Source organism: Nerophis lumbriciformis, linkage group LG04, assembly GCF_033978685.3.
Source record: "Nerophis lumbriciformis linkage group LG04, RoL_Nlum_v2.1, whole genome shotgun sequence".
In the NCBI taxonomy this organism is placed as follows: domain Eukaryota; kingdom Metazoa; phylum Chordata; class Actinopteri; order Syngnathiformes; family Syngnathidae; genus Nerophis; species Nerophis lumbriciformis.
The window spans coordinates 1925001-1947500 of NC_084551.2; the positions used below are offsets into that span (position 1 = coordinate 1925001).

The 22500-nt window shown below is 42.1% G+C and overlaps 1 protein-coding gene across 4 annotated transcripts in view; it reads right to left on the reverse strand.

The window, feature by feature from the left end:
* The window catches only part of grik5 (glutamate receptor, ionotropic, kainate 5), a 617387-nt gene that overhangs the window by 90607 nt on the left and 504280 nt on the right, over nt 1-22500 (reverse strand). For all 4 annotated transcript variants that reach the window (XM_061947301.1, XM_061947318.1, XM_061947309.1 and 1 more), the window contains one exon: nt 20788-20892. In XM_061947301.1, the coding sequence (XP_061803285.1) occupies nt 20788-20892 (105 nt within the window). The remainder of the gene's footprint in view (nt 1-20787; nt 20893-22500) is intronic.

The window sequence follows — 22500 nt, forward strand, 5'->3', positions numbered from 1 at the left end:
ACACTACACAGTATTTATTATTATTATTATTATTATCTATAATTACATTTAAATGGCATTGCATACATGTAAAATTAAATGCTTTTTCACATTATTTGACCAGTAGCAGTTACACCCATCTGAACAGGTCAGCCACCTGTTTAAAGCCCGATCACAGTTGAAATCTTGAAATGAAGGGCCTTTAATGGCCAAAACATTAACCTGGACAACATTTTAACAGCTGGTTGGCTCAGATTGTATTCTTTTCCTTGCATTCACATGCTGCAGTGGACAGTGGACAATTTAGCTTCAGTCCACGTGTGTTTATTGGCAACGGGGTTATAACCTGGACACGTTAGCTCGTCGGTATGAAAACAGCTGACTGTTACTACGTGCGTCTGCCCCGGACCCCGAGTCAAACAGCGGCGGTGTTAATGAAGCAGCGTCAGGCTGCTCACCGTCAGTGAAACGCTTGGTGAAATCGCGGATTAACGTTAAATATATGACGAGCCGCGAGCGATGCAGCTATAACCTATCTACCATAACCTATATTACCCTCGTATTTTGATCCCGTCGGTCCGTTCTTCTTTTACTTCGTCGTCTTCTTCTTCTTCGTCTTCTTCTTCTGGCCCACCAGGTGAATTAAGTGCTATTGGCGGAGTTACAATGCATAGTAGGCTACCGCCACCTACTGCACCGGAGTTGTAACTACAAGCAACATTCACAGACAGAGTCCCATTGCTTTTATGAGCGGTCGAGCGAGTCAAAAGCCTAAAAATCCATTTGTGGCGGACGTAGCGGGCCGCCACAAATAAATGAATGTGTGGGAAACACTGCTATTGTAGTGTAAATCTTGTAAGAATGCTAAACATTATTTGTCAGGGCCCGGCCGGGTTATTAAAGCGGGAACCTCGCCAGTTCTGTGCTAGCCACTTTGTTAGCTGTCATACAAGCACATTGCTTTAATTGACCCCAATGGGGCTTGCAGTGCATTTTTGGAATGCTTAAAAAAACTGTTTACATGAAGAGAAATGAGTATCAGGTAATGAAAATTCATGAGCGGGAACTTCTCTAGCACATCCTTTCTTTTAATAAAGCGCCTGCATATTTCACTTTTATGCGACACTCAAGTCACTTAGTACATAAGCGTGCGATTAGGACTTTAACGGCGTCACCGCGGACAGAAGCTATTCTTTGGGATATATGGACGCACATCTTTTAACTGCTGACACGTTTTTATTTTTCCCTTTCTTTGACATTGCGTTCACGGGTCGCCGGGCTTAATTATAACAGCCGGGGCGACACATTAAAGAACGCAGCTTATCAGGTGGCATTTGGCGACTAATGCAATTGCCTTGGTAAAAAGACCCCGCTGTACCTCTACTGGGTGGAGAGAAAGTTCTCTTCATCCAGTCAATGAACTGTGCACCCATCTGTGCACTTAGGCTTCATTTATTCCTCATATTGAAAGACACGGCTGGTCATCTCACAGTTTATTGTAGCACACATTACCCGGCATAACTCCATAAATACATTTTGGCTACACATCAGTAGAGTACGGAGCCCCTTAAGGGACATGGAGGAATTGTATTTTTTTATAATTTTTTTTTTTTTTTTTTTGAGATACATGCACCATGACAGCAACCACCCACCCACCACCACGAAAAGAATACCTACCGGAATTAATAAAAGGCTATCGATGCTGTCATCTAGCAAAGCTGAATTTGACCAAGCAACCCCCCCGTACCAAAAAGCACTTGATGAAAGCGGATACAATTTCACCCTCACCTATGAACCCACGCCAGGAAACCAACCAAAAAAGAACAGAAAACGAAACAACATCATCTGGTACAACCCCCCATACAGCAAAAACGTCTCAACTAACATTGGCCACAAATGCCCCACTCTGATTGACAAACACTTCCCCAAAGGCAACACCCTAAGAAAAGTATTCAACAAGAACAACATTAAATTGAGCTACAGCTGTATGAACAATATACGACAAATTATCTCAAACCACAACAAAACAATTGCAAATGAGCCGTCGGCCCCCGGACAGAACGACTCCAAAACCAACAAAGGCTGCAGCTGCCGCAAGAAACCTGATTGCCCTCTCAACGGGGGGTGCTTACAAACATCAGTTGTTTACCAATCTAAGTTAACACGCAAGGACATTAACACATCCGACACATATGTAGGATTAACCGAGGGAGAGTTTAAAACCAGATGGAACAATCACAAGGCTTCTTTCAGGAACCAAAACGTGCGGAATACCACAGAACTCAGCAAACACATTTGGGACCTCAAAGACAATAATGTTGAATATTCAATAACATGGCAAATTCTTGCATCCAGCACACCTTACAATAGTGGTAATAAAAGTTGCAACCTATGCTTGAAAGAGAAACTGTTTATTATATACCATCCAGACCTGTCATCCCTCAACAAGCGCAGCGAAATTGTATCAGCATGCCGCCACAGACGGAAACACCTCCTAGGTAACACATGAGCCAATCACCACGCCCCTACGCCAGCCTGTACCTACCCACTCTGTGCCCTGTATAAACCATGGTATGTGAATGCTTCCATTAAAATCTCCTGATGATTGAGGGAACCCCTCATGAAACAGGCCTGTAGAGATGAAGTAGTCTTGTGATTTTTTTCATATATATATATATATATATATATATATATATATATATATATATATATATATATATATATATATATATTTTTTTTTTTTTTTTAGACATGTATCTTGTGCGCACGAGAAACTTTTTATAAACGTATAAAAATAAAAAATAAATGTATTTTTTTTTTTATAGGCAAAAGTAACACAGCAATGATGGCAAGCTTTAGTGCCATAGACTCTAAAACTCTAGTGCAGGGGTGTCAAACTCAAATACAGAGTGGGCCAAAATGTAAAACTGAACAAAGCCGCGGGCCAAGGTTGAACACATTAACCTTTTAATAGGGACCCAAACAAGTTTTGCATTGAATATTGAACAAGCAAAGCTTATATAACTTTATAGTGACATGCAAAATCCAGTTTCAAATAATAATAATAATAATTAAAAAATATCAATGGCATATCAAATACAATTTAAATAAAAATTGAATGCCTCTTTTCTATTTGCAGACTTCTGAGGTAAATATCAACATTAACTTTTTCCACAGGCTAATAAATTTGAAAATAAAATAACAATGAATAAAACAACCGTTCAGGACTTTAAACTGCTCAGTTTGCAACACACTGATCTAATCTGATGTGCCCAAGCCAGATGCCTGCCATCTTTTCTTGGATGCTAGTTCATTAATGTCGGGGCTCAGGCTTTGAGCTGAGGCAACCTTCATTATCCAACAAAGGTGTTCATCAGTCATTATATCTCGTAGTCCACAGTCTTGGGGGCGTGCCTTAAAGGCACTGCCTTTAACGTCCTCTACAAGCTGTCGTCACGTCTGCTTTTCATCCATTCTAACGGCTTCTGTACGCACACACATGTGAATGCAACGCATACTTGATCAACAGCGATACAGGTTACACTGAGGGTGGCCGTATAAACAACTTTAACACTGTTCGAAATATACGCCACACTGTGAATCCACACTAAACACATTTCGGGAGAACATCCGCATCGTAACACAACATAAACACAACAGGACAAATACCCAGAACCCTTTGCAGCACCAACTCTTCCGGGACGCTACAAAACACCCCCCCCCCCCCCCCCCCCCGGCCCTTCTTAAAGTTATAAATGACATCCGTCTAAACACAGACTCTGGCAAAACTTCAGTATTAATGTTATTGGACCTCAGTGCTGCATTTGACACTGTAGACCACTCAATACTTTTGGACAGGTTGGAAAACTGGGTGGGGATCTCAGGCACCGTTTTAAGCTGGTTCAAGTCATATCTACAAGATAGGAACTATTTTGTTTCCATTGGTGACTTTGTATCAGAACCAACCAACGTAACGTGTGGAGTCCCCCAAGGTTCGATGTTGGGGCCGACTTTATTTAACATCTATATGCTCCCACTAGGACAAATCATGCAAAATAATAACATTGACCATCATTGCTATGCCGATGACACCCAAATCTATGTAGCGCTATCACCAAATGACTATCGCCCCATAGATCTTCTGTGCCAGTGCATTGACAAACACTGGATGTGCCAAAATTTCCTACAACTAAATGAAGATAAAACTGAGATACCGTATTTTCCGCACTATTAGCCGCACCTAAAAACCACAAATTTACTCAAAAGCTGACAGTGCGGCTTATAACCCGGTGCGCTTTATATATGGATTAATATTAAGATTCATTTTCATAAAGTTTAGGTCTCGCAACTACGGTAAATAGCCGCCATCTTTTTTCCCCGTAGAAGAGGAAGCGCGTCTTCTTCTACGGCAAGCAACCGCCAAGGTAAGCACCCGCCCCCATAGAACAGGAAGCGCTTCTTCTTCTACTGTAAGCAACCACCCGCCCGCGTAGAAGAAGAAAAAGCGCGCGGATATTACCGTACGTTTCATTTCCTTTGTGTGTTTACATCTGTAAAGACCACAAAATGGCTCCTACTAAGCGACAGGGATCCGGTTCATGAAAAGACGCAATCTCTCCATCCGCACACGGATTACTATTTCACAGCAACTGCCTAAAGACTTTCAAGAAAAGCTGGCTACTTTCCGTGCATATTGTAAAAACAAGGTAGCTGAAAAAAAGATCCGGCCAGAGAACATTATCAACATGGACGGACGAGGTTCCACTGACTTTTGATATTCCTGTGAACCGCACTGTGGATACAACGGGAGCACGTACGGTGAATATTCGCACCACAGGGAATGAGAAGTCATCCTTCACTGTGGTTCTAGCTTGCCATGCTAATGGCCAGAAACTTCCACCCATGGTGATATTCAAAAGGAAGACCTTGCCAAAAGAGACCTTTCCAGCCGGCGTCATCATAAAAGCTAACTCGAAGGGATGGATGGATGAAGAAAAGATGAGCGAGTGGTTAAGGTAAGTTTACGCGAAGAGGCCGGGTGGCTTTTTTCACGCAGCTCCGTCCATGTTGATATACGACTCCATGCGCGCCCACATCACGCTGGTTTTTAATATATTATTAAAGTTTGACTGACCTATCTGACTGTTTTTTTGACATTCCCTTTAGCGCAGTTAGATGCGGCTTATAACACGGGGCGGCTTATAGGTGGACAAAGTTTTGAAATATGCCGTTCATTGAAGGCGCGGCTTATAACCCAGGGCGGCTTATGGTGCGGAAAATACGGTAATTGTTTTGGTGCTAAAAAAGAAAGGTTTAAAGTCATCCAATACCTTCAATCACTGTCCCTGAAAACCTCAAATAAAGCCATAAATCTTGGGGTTATTTTAGATTCTGATTTACATTTCGACAGTCACATCAAATCAGTAACAAAATCGGCCTACTACCACCTCAAAAATGTAACAAGACTTAGAGGGCTCATGTCAGCTCAAGACTTAGGAAAACTTGTACATGCTTTTATTACCAGTAGGCTAGACTATTGTAATGATCTCCTTGGAGGTCTTCCCAAAAAAACTGTCAGGCAGCTACAGCTTGTTCAGAACGCTGCTGCTAGAGTTCGAACAAAGACCAAAAAATGTGAGCACATTACACCAATTCTTAAATCCTTACATTGGCTCCCTGTACATCAGAGAATTGATTTCAAAATCCTCCTGCTCACATATAAATCACTACATGGTCTAGGGCCGATATGCTCCCACTATATAAGCCCTCTAGATCACTAAGATCTTCTGAGACCAATCTGTTAGCGGTTCCCAGAGTCAACTCAAATGAAGGGAGAGCATCATTCAGTCACTATGCAACAAATAGCTGGAATAAACTTCCTGAAGATGTCAGACTTTCCCCAACTCTGACTACTTTTAAAACTAGACTGAAAAGTTTTATGTTCACCTTAGATTTCAGCTAAATCTTTTAATCTTTTAACGTCCGTTTTTATTTTTTATTGTCTGCATTTTAATTTTGCTTTTATTTTCTTTCATTTCACTTTGTTGTCTGTGAAGCACTTTGAGTCTGCCTTGTGTATGAAAAGTGCTATACAAATAAAGTTTGCCTTGTATTTTATTGTCACATTAGCAGCAATAATGATGTGTAATAAATGTTTCTGCAAACATCATTTTGGCCAAACGCTAAAGAATATGCACGCGTCACATAACACAGTTTATGAAGGACTGTCCAGATGTGTTACCATTTAGTGGTCAATTGTCCGAAATATATACTGTACTGTGCAATCTACTAATACAAGTTCCAATCAATCAATCAAAAGTGTGAAGGAAAAAAGACCCTTTTTTATTTCAACCGTACATCCCGTCAAAAGCCTAAAGACTGACTGCACAGTTCCTGTCTTCACAATAAAAGTGCCGCTCCATCGCGCCTGCGCTTTCAAAATAAGAGTCTCCGAAAGTCAGCTCAAACAAGCTAGTAAGCTACGGAGTTTGCCGCCAATGTATTTCTTGTAAAGTGTATAAAAACGAATATGGAAGCTGGACAAATAAGATGCCAAAAACCAACCACTTTCATGTGGTATTAGACAGAAAGGAGGAACCCGAGGGTCCCTCCATTTGAAAACGTGGACGTTATCATCACTACTGTCTGATTACAATCAATGCAAGTCATCAGAATCAGGTAATACACCAACTTATATTCTTGTCTTCATGAAAGAAAGGAATCTATATGTGTTAAACATGCATGTATATTCATTAAAACACCTTTAACGTGTAAACAAAAACGGCAAAATAAATAAATATAAATTATATACTGTATATATCAATGTATGTATATATATATGTGTATATATATATATGTGTGTGTGTGTATATATATATATATATATATATATATTTATACACACACACACACACACACACATATATATATATATATGTAAATATATATATATATATATGTGTGTGTATATATATATATATATATATATATATATATATATATATATATATATATATATATATATATATATATATATATATGTGATATGTGTGTGTATGTTAATCATCAGTTACTCAGTACTTGAGTAGTTTTTTCACAACATACTTTTTACTTTTACTCAAGTAAATATTTGGGTGAGTACTCCTTACTTTTACTTGAGTAATAAATCTCTAAAGTACCAGTACTCTTACTTGAGTACAATTTCTGGCTACTCTACCCACCTCTGACAGCGAGTAAGTGTGAAGATGGCCTAAGAAACGTCTGCTAAAACAAAAAAAACATTATTTTTTAACATTTATTATGGCTGTCAAAAGATTACAATATTTAATCACGATTAATCGCAGTTTGTTCATAGTTAACTAAAAATTCATTGCGCTTAATCGCAGACAAATATAATTTTTCGTAATTGGTAAGTGTACCCGAGACAGATAATTGTCAAGGTTTTATTACGATGACTGAACAATTAGTTTGCTTTAATGACATTTTTTTCTTCGCATTATACTTTTTAAAATGCCTCAACACAAAAAGAAACTTGCTTTTAATGAAAATAAAATAAAAAAACCTGCAGTGTGGTGGTGTCTTGCAAGATTTTGTATTTTGTAGGAATACTGAATTTGTATTCCCGCTGTAGGAACACTTGCATTCAGAGGAGAGGAGTTACCATGTTTAGGTACCAGTTTCACGCATTAATAACACAAAATGTTGACTTATACAATCATAGTTTGATTGTCAAAGATGTTTGTTAAAGTAATCTGTTAAAATTTCTACCTGAATAAATGCTTCTGATATTCTGTTTACATGTTGTAAAGGTAATGGTATTCATAATTCTTCATGACAATGTTTCCACCTTCTCTATCTATTAATAAAAAGTAATATTCAGCCTGGTAAACATTCTGTAATTGCAAACTATCAATCAGAACAGGTTATAAAAGAATATACACTTTATTTAAATCTGCCAGAAAACATTTATTTCGGTAGACATATCACAGATTTGAGAACAATCTTTGACAAAGCATGATTTTAATGTAAGTTTGTTTGCTGCGGTAGTTGTGCTGTTATTGTAAAGCCAGAAGTGTGTGATTAGTATTAGAAGAAGTGTCTTGGCACGTTTTGACAAGTCTCTGATTAGTGACTCTAGACTTCCTGTCTACTGTCTTTTTTTCTGCTGAAGTTTTATTCCATCTTACTAAAGCAGTTAGTGTAACAATCTACAGTTTGTTTGCAATGCAGTAAACTGTAATCCAAACACGAACGTGAAGCTACCACCTCTCTACAAGCAGCAAAGCGTGTGTTGTCGTCTTGCGGCGATCAAAGATAAAATAGTAAATTCTTGTCGAGAGAAGGACCTGCAATGGCTTTGGATTTAAGAATTTCATAATGTCCTCTTTTTCTGCTTGCTATTTTTGAGCTCGTGGCCCAAGAGTAACTGAACGCCATTACGTTTTCCCACGCAACGGAATGGACCCAGGGTCAAAAAGGAGTCAGGACGCATGCGCGTTTATCGTGTGTATAAAAAAATGAGCGCCCTTAAAGGAACTCAAAGTAAACACATTTAAGGCTGCAGCTAACGATTATTTTTCTATCGATTAATCTGTAGATTATTTTTTCGATTAATCAGTTAATCTATAGATTATTTTTTTCGATTAATCTATAGATTATTTTTCCTTTTACCGATTATTTTTTTTTATTTAAAATGAAGATGAAAAAATAAATGTAGGCCAGTTTTTTCAAAAGGCATGGCTTTTATTTACAAAAAAAAAAAAAGTATGGCCACTCAGTCAACATTGACAACAACATGACAAAATATTCTGTAACAATGTAAACATTTACAACTTTTAATATTTAACAAAATTAAAAGTAGCTAATTTGCTTTTTAATGTGCAAATATAAAAGTAAACGTCCAGTGCAAATCTTAATATTCTGCAATAGTATAAGCATTTCAAAAGTAAAAGTACAGTATATAATTTATATTTATTTATTTTGCCGTTTTTGTTTACATGTTAAAGGTGTTTTAATGAATATACATGCATGTTTAACACATATAGATTCCTTTCTTTCATGAAGACAAGAATATAAGTTGGTGTATTACCTGATTCTGATGACTTGCATTGATTGTAATCAGACAGTAGTGATGATAACGTCCACGTTTTCAAATGGAGGAGAAAAAAAGTTCCTCCTTTCTGTCTAATACCACATGAAAGTGTTTGGTTTTTGGCATCTTATTTGTCCAGCTTCCATATTCCTTTTTATACACTTTACAAGAAATACATTGGCGGCAAACTCCGTAGCTTGCTAGCTTGTTTGCACTGGCTTTCGGAGACTCTTATTTTGAAAGCACGGCGCGATGGAGCGGCACTTTTATTGTGAAGACAGGAACTGTGCAGTCAGTCTTTAGGCTTTTGACGGGATGTACGGTTGAAATAAAAAAGGGTATTTTTTCCTTCACACTTTTGATTGATTGATTGGAACTTTTATTAGTAGATTGCACAGTACAGTACATATTCCGTACAATTGACCACTAAATGGTAACACCCCAATACGTTTTTCAACTTGTTTAAGTCAGGTCATGTGACCACCTGGCTCTGTTTGATTGGTCCAACATCACCAGTGACTGCATCTGATTGGTGGAACGAAGTGAAACGTCACCAGTAAGGCAGGCACTAAGAAGGTCTGTCTGACAGACCAAAACAAACAAAGCGTGCATTAACAGATCGATAAAAATTAGTAGCGAGTAGCGAGCTGAATGTAGATAAAAGTAGCGGAGTAAAAGTAGCGTTTCTTCTTAGGCCGTTTATTGAAATACTCCCACACTTTTGACGACTTTTGGCGTGCTTTTTTCCCCTCGCTCGCACCGCTCGCATCGTCTGCTTTGCGCTCCGCCATGACAGTAGTGTGACGTAAATATGTGACGCGTCGACGCACAAAAACGGCGTCGACGTATTTACGTAATCGATGACGTCGACTACGTCGACGCGTCGTTTCAGCCCTAAACACATTATCATCGTGTTAACTTTGACAGGCCTAATATTTTTTTAATAAATTAGAAATCGCAATTTGGATGTGAATACATTTTTTTGGAGCACCCGTATTGACAATATGGTGAATATATTAATATAATATAATAATATAAATTATGACCATTTTTTTTTTTTTTTACTTTTTATAAAAATGTATTACTGAGTTATCATTATTAGATCATTTAAGATTTCAAAGTACCGTATTTTTCGGATTATAAATCGCTGCGGAGAATAAGTCGCACCAGCCGAAAATGCATAATAAAGAAGGAAAAAAACATATATAAGTCGCTTTTTTGGGGGGAAATTTATTTGATAAAACCCAACACCAAGAATAGACATTTGAAAGGCAATTTAAAATAAATAAAGAATAGTGAACAACAGGCTGAATAAGTGTACGTTATATGAGGCATAAATAACCAACTGGTATGTTAACGTCTCCTCTCTGAGCTGCCACCTTAACGTGGTAGAGGAGTTTGCGTGTCCCAATGATCCTAGGAGCTATGTTGTCCGGGGGCTTCCATGCCCCCTGGTAGGGTCTCCCAAGACAAACAGGTCCTAGGTGAGGGATCAGACAAAGAGCAGCTCGAAGACTTCTATGGAAATGCAAGAACCGAGACTCAGATTTCCCTCGCCCGGACGCGGGTCACCGGGGCCCCCCTCCGGAGCCAGGCCCGGAGTTGGGGCACGATGGCGAGCGCCTGGTGGCCGGGCCTGTCCCCATGGGGCCCGGCCGGGCACAGCCCGAAGAGGCAACGTGGGTCCCCCCTCCAATGGGCTCACCACCCATAGCAGGGGCCATAGAGGTCGGGTGCAATGTGAGCTGGGCGGTAGCCGAAGGCAGGGCACTTGGCGGTCCGATCCTCGGCTACAGAAGCTAGCTCTTGGGACGTGGAACGTCACCTCGCTGGGGGGAAGGAGCCTGAGCTAGTGCGCGAGGTAGAGAAGTTCCGGTTGGATATAGTCGGACTCACCTCGACGCACAGCAAGGGCTCTGGAACCAGTTCTCTCGAGAGGGGCTGGACTCTCTTCCACTCTGGCGTTGCCAGCAGTGAGAGGCGACGGGCTGGGGTGGCAATTCTTGTTGCCCCCCGGCTCAGAGCCTGCATGTTGGAGTTCAACCCGGTGGACGAGAGGGTAGCTTCCCTCCGCCTTCGGGTGGGGGGACGGGTCCTGACTGTTGTTTGCGCTTACGCGCCAAACAGCAGCTCAGAGTACCCACCCTTTTTGGATTCACTCGAGGGAGTACTTGAGAGTGCTCCCCCGGGTGATTCCCTCGTTCTACTGGGGGACTTCAACGCTCATATTGGCAACGACAGTGAAACCTGGAGAGGCGTGATTGGGAAGAATGGCCGCCCGGATCTGAACCCAAGTGGTGTTTTGTTATTGGACTTTTGTGCCCGTCACGGATTGTCCATAACGAACACCATGTTCAAGCATAAGGGTGTCCATATGTGCACTTGGCACCAGGACACCCTAGGCCGCAGTTCTATGATCGACTTTGTAGTTGTGTCATCGGATTTGCGGCCTCATGTTTTGGACACTCGGGTGAAGAGAGGGGCGGAGCTTTCTACCGATCACCACCTGGTGGTGAGTTGGCTGCGATGGTGGGGGAGGATGCCGGACAGACCTGGCAGGCCCAAACGCATTGTGAGGGTTTGCTGGGAACGTCTGGCAGAGTCTCCTGTCAGAGAGAGTTTCAATTCCCACCTCCGGAAGAACTTTGAACATGTCACGAGGGAGGTGCTGGACATTGAGTCCGAGTGGACCATGTTCCGCACCTCTATTGTCGAGGCGGCTGATTGGAGCTGTGGCCGCAAGGTAGTTGGTGCCTGTCGTGGCGGTAATCCTAGAACCCGTTGGTGGACACCGGCGGTGAGGGATGCCGTCAAGCTGAAGAAGGAGTCCTATCGGGTTCTTTTGGCTCATGGGACTCCTGAGGCAGCGGACAGGTACCGACAGGCCAAGCGGTGTGCGGCTTCAGCGGTCGCGGAGGCAAAAACTCGGACATGGGAGGAGTTCGGGGAAGCCATGGAAAACGACTTCCGGACGGCTTCGAAGCGATTCTGGACCACCATCCACCGCCTCAGGAAGGGGAAGCAGTGCACTACCAACACCGTGTATGGTGCGGATGGTGTTCTGCTGACCTCGACTGCGGAAGTTGTGGATCGGTGGAGGGAATACTTCGAAGACCTCCTCAATCCCACCAACACGTCTTCCTATGAGGAAGCAGTGCCTGAGGAATCTGTGGTGGGCTCTCCTATTTCTGGGGCTGAGGTTGCTGAGGTAGTTAAAAAGCTCCTCGGTGGCAAGGCCCCGGGGGTGGATGAGATCCGCCCGGAGTTCCTTAAGGCTCTGGATGCTGTAGGGCTGTCTTGGTTGACAAGACTCTGCAGCATCGCGTGGACATCGGGGGCAGTACCTCTGGATTGGCAGACCGGGGTGGTGGTTCCTCTCTTTAAAAAGGGGAACCGGAGGGTGTGTTCTAACTATCGTGGGATCACACTCCTCAGCCTTCCCGGTAAGGTCTATTCAGGTGTACTGGAGAGGAGGCTACGCCGGATAGTCGAACCTCGGATTCAGGAGGAACAGTGTGGTTTTCGTCCTGGTCGTGGAACTGTGGACCAGCTCTATACTCTCGGCAGGGTCCTTGAGGGTGCATGGGAGTTTGCCCAACCAGTCTACATGTGCTTTGTGGACTTGGAGAAGGCATTCGACCGTGTCCCTCGGGAAGTCCTGTGGGGAGTGCTCAGAGAGTATGGGGTTTCGGACTGTCTGATTGTGGCGGTCCGCTCCCTGTATGATCAGTGTCAGAGCTTGGTTCGCATTGCCGGCAGTAAGTCGGACACGTTTCCGGTGAGGGTTGGACTCCGCCAAGGCTGCCCTTTGTCACCGATTCTGTTCATAACTTTTATGGACAGAATTTCTAGGCGCAGTCAAGGCGTTGAGGGGATCCGGTTTGGTGGCTGCAGGATTAGGTCTCTGCTTTTTGCAGATGATTTGGTCCTGATGGCTTCATCTGGCCAGGATCTTCAGCTCTCACTGGATCGGTTCGCAGCTGAGTGTGAAGCGACTGGGATGAGAATCAGCACCTCCAAGTCCGAGTCCATGGTTCTCGCCCGGAAAAGGGTGGAGTGCCATCTCCGGGTTGGGGAGGAGATCTTGCCCCAAGTGGAGGAGTTCAAGTACTTTCGGCCTGGGTTATGACCGAAAGGACAAGATCACGGGTACAAGCGGCCGAAATGAGTTTCCTCCGCCGGGTGGCGGGGCTCTCCCTTAGAGATAGGGTGAGAAGCTCTGTCATCCGGGGGGAGCTCAAAGTAAAGCCGCTGCTCCTCCGCATCGAGAGGAGCCAGATGAGGTGGTTCGGGCATCTGGTCAGGATGCCACCCGAGCGCCTCCCTAAGGAGGTGTTTAGGGCATGTCCGACCGGTAGGAGGCCACGAGGAAGACCCAGGACACGTTGGGAAGACTATGTCTCCCGGCTGGCCTGGGAACGCCTCGGGATCCCCCGGGAGGAGCTGGACGAAGTGGCTGGGGAGAGGGAAGTCTGGGCTTCCCTGCTTAGGCTGCTGCCCCCGCGACCCGACCTCGGATAAGCGGAAGAAGATGGATGGATGGATGGATGGTATGTTAACGTAACATATTATGGTAAGAGTCATTCAAATAACTATAACATATAGAACATGCTATACGTTTACCAAACAATCTGTCGCTCCTAATCGCTAAATCCCATGAAATCTTCTTCCTCGGTGTCACTTCTAAATAATATTATTTGATATTTTACGGTAATTTGTTAATAATTTCACACATAAGTCGCTCCTGAGTATAAGTCGCACCCCCGGCCAAACTATGAAAAAAACTGCGACTTATAGTCCGAAAAATACGGTACATTGAGCAAACAACCTCAAAGTGCTACAGTGTATTAAACAAATAAAATAAAAAGGTAATAAAATAAATAAATAAAAAATAAACTCTAGAACAGCCTAATAGCCAGAACTAGCACGCATAAATCTAAAAAAAAGTTTTTTTGTTTGTTTTTTTTTAAAAGGGTTTTTAAGCCTTTTTTAAAAGCATACACAGTCTGTGGTGCCCTCAGGTGGTCAGGGAGAGTGTTCCACAGACTGATATTATTTGATATTTTACGGTAATGTGTTAATAATTTCACACATAAGTCGCTCCTGAGTATAAGTCGTACCCCCGGCCAAACTATGAAAAAAACTGCGACTTACAGTCCGAAAAATACGGTACTAGTCCGTTCAACTTGAATGTCACAAAATTCCAACAAAAATAAAAGTAGTACGAGTGTCAGTTAAAATGTCAACAACACCCATCCCTACTTGTGACTAGCCAGTATGTGAATGAAACAGACAAGTCAACATCCAGTCACAAATATTGTGTTTGCGACCTATTATTTTATCAACTTTTAGGAATACTCTTGTTGGAATAATTGTTTGTAAGTTATCACAAAAGAAACGTTGTATTATGAATGCTGTCTTTCGAGGCCTAACAAGAGGAAGAAGGCTCGTAAAACGCCACTGTGATTTCAACACGGACACATGGCAGGATCTGCTCAACTTCCAGAGGAACTCTCTTTGAAGTGTTAAACGAACTCTCTCTGAAGTATTTCACAAACTCTCTTCCAACTATTTGGTAACCCGAGGTCAACGCTATTTACGACCCGCTGCCCTCTTGAAGTCGCTGTGGTCAGGAGACGGGAGGGGTTATCCATTGTCCTCCAACACCTGCCCCAGCTGGATCCAGGAAGAGCCCAAGCCCGAGAAATCCTCTTCTTGGACTTCAATGAGACCGAAAACAATGACTGTTTTACATACTTCCTATTTCTAATGAGACATGTGTTGGTGCGTGAACATGGAATATCTAATAAAAGAGGAGACGAAAACCTTCTTCGTCAGAGCGTGGTGCAGGACTGTACAAAGAGGAAGAAGGCTCGTAAAACTCCACTGTGATTGCAACACGGACAGATGGCAGGATCTGCTCAACTTCCAGAGGAACTCTCTTTGAAGTGTTAAACGAACTCTCTCTCTGAAGTATTTCACAAACTCTCTTCCAACTATTTGGTAACCCGAGGTCAACGCTATTTACGACCCGCTGCCCTCTTGAAGTCGCCGTGGTCAGGAGACGGGAGGGGTTATCCATTGTCCTCCAACACCTGCCCCAGCTGGATCCAGGAAGAGCCCAAGCCCGAGAAATCCTCTTCTTAGACTTCAATGAGACCGAAAACAATGACTGTTTTACATACTTCCCATTCCTGCTGTGACATGTGTTGGTGCGTGAACATTGAACATCTGAATAAATGAGATGAAAACCTTCTTCGTCAGAGCGTGGTGCAGGACTGTGCAAAGAGTGCAGTGGCCATGTCTCTCCTCAATATTGAGTCCAAATTGAATTCTGTCTCTGTTTGATTCCTTGCCTTTTGTCTTGTTTAATAGATGTCCTCAGTGTTTGAGCGTGACACTCTTCTCAAGTGCAAGAAAATAATGTTGTCATGCAACTTTCCACATGTTTTTCTACAACTTTTACTTCGTCTCAGGTTTTTTTTTGCCCACTGCAAACTTTCCAACTTGGTCTCACACTCTTTCACCTACACAAGGAGCTTTAATGAAAGAATAGTTGTTGCATTTTTCAATATCTGAACATAATTGTGGCGGTCCACAGTGCTAGTGGAATTGTCGATCTCACCCATCAATAGAGAGCGAACTAACAAGGGTGCCTGCGTCAAAACCCGCCTAGACCTCTATTGAGGGGAGAGAAAGTTCTCTTCATCCAGTCAATGAACTGTGCACCCATGTGTGCGCTTAGGCTTCATTTAATCCCGACTTCCAAAGACACGGCCGGTCAGCTCGCAGCTCATTTTCACACTGGCCACCGAGCTTGACACATTTATTTTGGCTCGCCACCATTTAGATCAAACACTCCAAAAAAAAAAAGAAGAGCTCTGTTATTGGAAGTCGCATGATTTATTCTCCCTCCACCCAAAAAAACCCCAACATAAATAAACAGGTGGGAGAGATGATAATGATTATTGTGATTTATTGCCCGGCGCTGAATGCAGCTCCGGCTGATGCTCGGCTCCCTAAAGTCATTAGTGAAATGAAGAAAGGGAATTGTTACAAAGAAAGCTGCCTCCTATGATAAAAATCCTGATAATGTGATCAAATATTGTGGTGCGATGGCCTTTTGTCCGAGCACATATAGTTTAATAATGAAAGGTACATGGAAGGAGAATGCTAAAAAAAAGGAAAGAGTTTAATGTCATTTATCATGATTCCATCTTTAAAATTATTACTCAAAAGGGTATTATTTCTCACCTATTATGCATTTATCTATTCATTACAATATTTCCGTCAGTTGTATCTATAACACATTCTTTATTCATCTGCTAATTATACAATGTTTCTTTTATCTGTAATATACTGCACAGTATATTTGGTATTACCTATTCATGAAACAATGTTTGTCGGTTTTTATTCCTGCGCTTATTCCTTATTGTACTGTAGCTCTTTATGTCAGCTTGCCAAGCACAAACTGAATTCCACTAGTATATACTATATATTAGTGTGTGTGAATGAGTATATACATATACATATATATATATATATATATATATATGTATGTGTGGGAAAAAAATCACAAGACTATTTCATCTCTACAGGCCTGTTTCATGAAGGGGTTCCCTCAATCATCAGGAGATTTTAATGGAAGCATTCACATACCATGGTCTATATAGGGCACAGAGTGGGTGGGTACAGGCTGGCCTAGGGGCGTGGTGATTGGCTCATGTGTTACCTAGGAGGTGTTTCCGTCTATGGCGGCATGTTGTTACAATTTCGCTGCGCTTGTTGAGGGATGACAGGTCTGGACGGTAAATAATAAACAGTTTCTCTTTCAAGCATAGGTTGCATCTTTTATTACCACTATTGTAAGGTGTGCTGGATGCAAGGATTTGCCATGTTATTGAATATTCAACATTATTGTCTTTGAGGTCCCAAATGTGTTTGCTGAGTTCTGTGGTATTCCGCAGGTTTTGGTTCCTGAAAGAAGCCTTGTGATTGTTCCATCTGGTTTTGAACTCTCCCTCGGTTAATCCTACATATGTGTCGGATGTGTTAATGTCCTTGCGTATTACCTTAGATTGGTAGACAACTGATGTTTGTAAGCACCCCCCGTTGAGAGGGCAATCAGGTTTCTTTCGACAATTACATCCTTTGTTGGTTTTGGAGTCGCTCTGTCTGAGGGCCGACGGCTCATTTGCAATTGTTTTGTTGTGGTTTGAGATGATTTGTCGTATATTGTTCATGCAGCTGTAACTCGAACTTCGCAAATAACCCAACATGCCGACTAATAAACCCAACTAAATCTGAAATAGGAAAAATCAGCAAAATAACCCTGGACAGAGTCAACACAAAAATCAAGGACAAAACACCACTCAACCAATGGAGAAATACAGCAGCAGTAATCAAATGGTTCAACAACATCCAAGACAAACAACAGCACAACTTTATCTCCTTTGATATCGAGGAATTTTACCCTTCCATCACGCAAGAGGGTACCCCCACTCATGAAACAGGCCTGTAGAGATGAAATAGTCTTGTGATTTTTTTCCCACACATATATATATTGCGCTCTACTACGGTATCGAGCACTATTTTTTGGATAACCTTATTAAGACATATATATATATATATATATATATATATATATATATATATATATATATATGTATGTGTGGGAAAAAAATCACAAGACTATTTCATCTCTACAGGCCTGTTTCATGAAGGGGTTCCCTCAATCATCAGGAGATTTTAATGGAAGCATTCACATACCATGGTCTATATAGGGCACAGAGTGGGTGGGTACAGGCTGGCGTAGGGGCGTGGTGATTGGCTCATGTGTTACCTAGGAGGTGTTTCCGTCTGTGGCGGCATGCTGATACAATTTCGCTGCGCTTGTTGAGGGATGACAGGTCTGGACGGTTGTCCATGTTGATATACGACTCCATGCGCGCCCACATCACGCTGGTTTTTAATATATTATTAAAGTTTGACTGACCTATCTGACTGTTTTTTTGACATTCCTCTAGCGCAGTTAGATGCGGCTTATAACACGGGGCGGCTTATAGGTGGACAAAGTTTTGAAATATGCCGTTCATTGAAGGCGCGGCTTATAACCCAGGGCGGCTTATGGTGCGGAAAATACGGTAAGTTAAAGAAGGCAAAAATCGACCCCTGATGCGATCTCATGGTCAGGATTAGGACATAAGTATTAATAATAATATTAACATTAGAGGAACTATTACGGCGTGTAAGTGGGATAAAACAAACAACATGTTTACTTGACCCACTTCCTGGGAAACTTATCAAGGAGCTTTTTGTATTATTAGGTCCATCAGTGCTAAATATTATAAACTTATCACGTTCCTCTGGCACTGTTCCCCTAGCATTCAAGAAAGCGGTTATTCATCCTCTGCTCAAAAGACCTAACCTTGATCCTGACCTCATGGTAAACTACCGACCGGTGTCACACCTTCCCTTTATTTCGAAAATCCTCGAAAAAATTGTCGCACAGCAGCTAAATGAACACTTAGTGTCTAACAATCTCTGTGAACCTTTTCAATCCGGTTTCAGGGCAAATCACTCTACGGAGACAGCCCTCGCAAAAATGACTAATGATCTACTGCTAACGATGGATTCTGATGCGTCATCTATGTTGCTGCTTCTTGATCTTAGCGCTGCTTTCCATACCGTCCATCATAATATTTTATTAGAGCGTATCAAAACACGTATTGGTATGTCAGACTTAGCTTTGTCGTGGTTTAACTCTTATCTTACTGACAGGATGCAATGCGTCTCCCATAATAATGTGACCTCGGACTATGTTAAGGTAACGTGCGGAGTTCCTCAGGGTTCGGTTCTTGGCCCTGCACTCTTTAGTATTTACATGCTGCCGCTAGGCGACATCGTACGCAAATACGGTGTTAGCTTTCATTGTTATGCTGATGACAGCCAACTCTACATGCCCCTAAAGCTGACCAACACGCCGGATTGTAGTCAGCTGGAGGCGTGTCTTAATGAAATTAAACAATGGATGTCCGCTAACTTCTTGCAACTCAACGCCAAGAAAACGGAAATGCTGATTATCGGTCCTGCTAAACACCGACATTTATTTAATAATACCACCTTAACATTTGACAACCAAACAATTACACAAGGCGAATCAGTAAAGAATCTGGGTATTATCTTCCACCCAACTCTCTCCTTTGAGTCACACATTAAGAGTGTTACTAAAACGGCCTTCTTTCATCTCCGTAATATCGCTAAAATCCGTTCTATTTTATCCACTAGCGACGCTGAGATCATTATTCATGCGTTCGTTACGTCTCATCTCGACTACTGTAACGTATTATTTTCGGGTCTCCCTATGTCTAGCATTAAAAGACTACAATTGGTACAAAATGCGGCTGCTAGACTTTTGACAAGAACAAGAAAGTTTGATCATATTACGCCTATACTGTATATACCTTTATATACCTACAGTATATATATATATACCTATACTGGCTCACCTGCACTGGCTTCCTGTGCACTTAAGATGTGACTTTAAGGTTTTACGACTTACGTATAAAATACTACACGGTCTAGCTCCGTCCTATCTTGTCGATTGCATTGTACCATATGTCCCGGCAAGAAATCTGCGTTCAAAGAACTCCGGCTTATTAGTGATTCCCAGAGCCCAAAAAAAGTCTGCGGGCTATAGAGCGTTTTTCTATTGGGGCTCCAGTACTATGGAATGCCCTCCCGGTAACAATTAAAGATGCTACCTCAGTAGAAGCATTTAAGTCCCATCTTAAAACTCATTTGTATACTCTAGCCTTTAAATAGCCCCCCTGTTAGACCAGTTGATCTGCCGTTTGTTTTCTTCTCTCCTCTGCTCCCCTCTATCCCTTGTGGAGGGGGGGTGGGCGGCACAGGTCCGGTGGCCATGGATGAAGTGCTGGCTGTCCAGAGTCGGGACCCGGGGTGGACTGCTCACCTGTGCATTGGCTGGGAACATCTCCGTCTCCGCTCGGGATGGTGTCCTGCTGGCCCCACTATGGACTGGACTCTTACTATTATGTTGGATCCACTATGGACTGGACTCTTACTATTATGTTGGATCCACTATGGACTGGACTCTTACTATTATGTTGGATCCACTATGGACTGGACTCTCACAATATTATGTCAGACCCACTCGACATCCATTGCTTTCGGTCTCCCCTAGAGGGGTGGGGGTTACCCACATATGCGGTCCTCTCCAAGGTTTCTCATAGTCATTCACATCGACGTCCCACTGGGGTGAGTTTTTCCTTGCCCTTATGTGGGCTTTGTACCGAGGATGTCGTTGTGGCTTGTGCAGCCCTTTGAGACACTTGTGATTTAGGGCTATATACATAAACATTGATTGATTGATTGATATAATATGATCAATACCTTAATTGTAATATATTTAAATTAATTATATTGATGTTTGAATTTAATTATAATAATAATATTCCTTACCATCCATTAATAAATACATATAATAACTATATTAATATCAATACATGTTTTTCAAAATGACTTTGATTACTTGTTTCATATGTTTGACATTAAATGTATTTAGCCCTACCTTAGCGACCTCACGGACACAATAGTAAACCTGATTCCAAGACATCCAACCCAAAGAAGCTGACAGGACACATTGAGTCAGTCACCTGACTGCAATGTTTAAAAAAGCAGCAGACTAAACTCACCTCTTTGTGGCCTCCTCTGTGCTTCTCCAGGATCCTCAGGGTGTAGTTGGTCCTTTGACCTTTGCTGTTGAACTCCACGTGTCCCGTCAGGCCGTCGTACTCCACCTGACTCGCAGAAGACGAAAGAGGAAAAGGACGACAATCGTGGAGAAAGAAGATATTTAGCAATTCATTGATGCGATGTTAACTAAAAACATATTTTCTCAAGAGCAGAGATGCCTAATAAATGGGTTAGGGATAAACTTGTATCACAGCCCTGATAGTGACATATACTGTATGTTTCACTCATTTTCTCTGCCGCATGACTGGAAAATGCCCTTTTTTAAAAAGTATTCTCAGTGAATTTCTGTCCAGCAGCCCCTGCCTAGCGGCAGATTTTGTGAGATTTTGGGGTCTATTAAATATACCAAAAGGTCATTTATCTGAGGAATAAAATATGAAAAAAATAAAATATGTCTGTATGTCACATATACATACATACAGCCCTAGTATATATATATATATATATATATATATATATATGTCTTAATAAGGTTATCCAAAAAATAGTGCTCGATACCGTAGTAGAGCGAGAATACCAAGAAGCGCATATGCCAAATTTTCAAAGAGAACGGCCTACGGATCACGATTGAAGCCAACAAGCAAACCATCAACTACCTTGACGTCACTTTCAACCTGAGAAATAACAGCTACCAACCATTCACGAAACCCAACACAACACTCCAATACGTGCACCATGACAGCAACCACCCACCCACCACCACGAAAAGAATACCTACCGGAATCAATAAAAGGCTATCGATGCTGTCATCTAGCAAAGCTGAATTTGACCAAGCAACCCCCCCGTACCAAAAAGCCCTTGATGAAAGCGGATACAATTTCACCCTCAACTATGAACCCACGCCAGGAAACCAGCCAAAAAAGAACAGAAAACGGAACGACATCATCTGGTACAACCCCCCATACAGCAAAAACGTCTCAACGCACATTGGACACAAATTCCTCAATCTGATTGACAAACACTTTCCCAAAGACAACATCCTAAGAAAAGTATTCAACAAGAATAACATTAAATTGAGCTACAGCTGCATGAACAATATACGACAAATCATCTCAAACCACAACAAAACAATTGCAAATGAGCCGTCGGCCCTCAGACAGAGCGACTCCAAAACCAACAAAGGATGTAATTGGCGAAAGAAACCTGATTGCCCTCTCAACGGGGGGTGCTTACAAACATCAGTTGTCTACCAATCTAAGGTAATACGAAAGGACATTAACACATCCCACACATATGTAGGATTAAACGAGGGAGAATTCAAAACCAGATGGAACAATCACAAGGCTTCTTTCAGGAACAAAAACCTGCGAAATACCACAGAACTCAGCAAACACATTTGGGACCTCAAAGACAATAATGTTGAATATTCAATAACATGGCAAATTCTTGCATCCAGCACACCTTACAATAGTGGTAATAAAAGATGCAACCTTTGCTTGAAAGAGAAACTGTTTATTATTTACCGTCCAGACCTGTCATCCCTCAACAAGCGCAGCGAAATTGTAACAACATGCCGCCATAGACGGAAACACCTCCTAGGTAACACATGAGCCAATCACCACGCCCCTAGGCCAGCCTGTACCCACCCACTCTGTGCCCTATATAAACCATGGTATGTGAATGCTCCCATTAAAATCTCCTGACGATTGAGG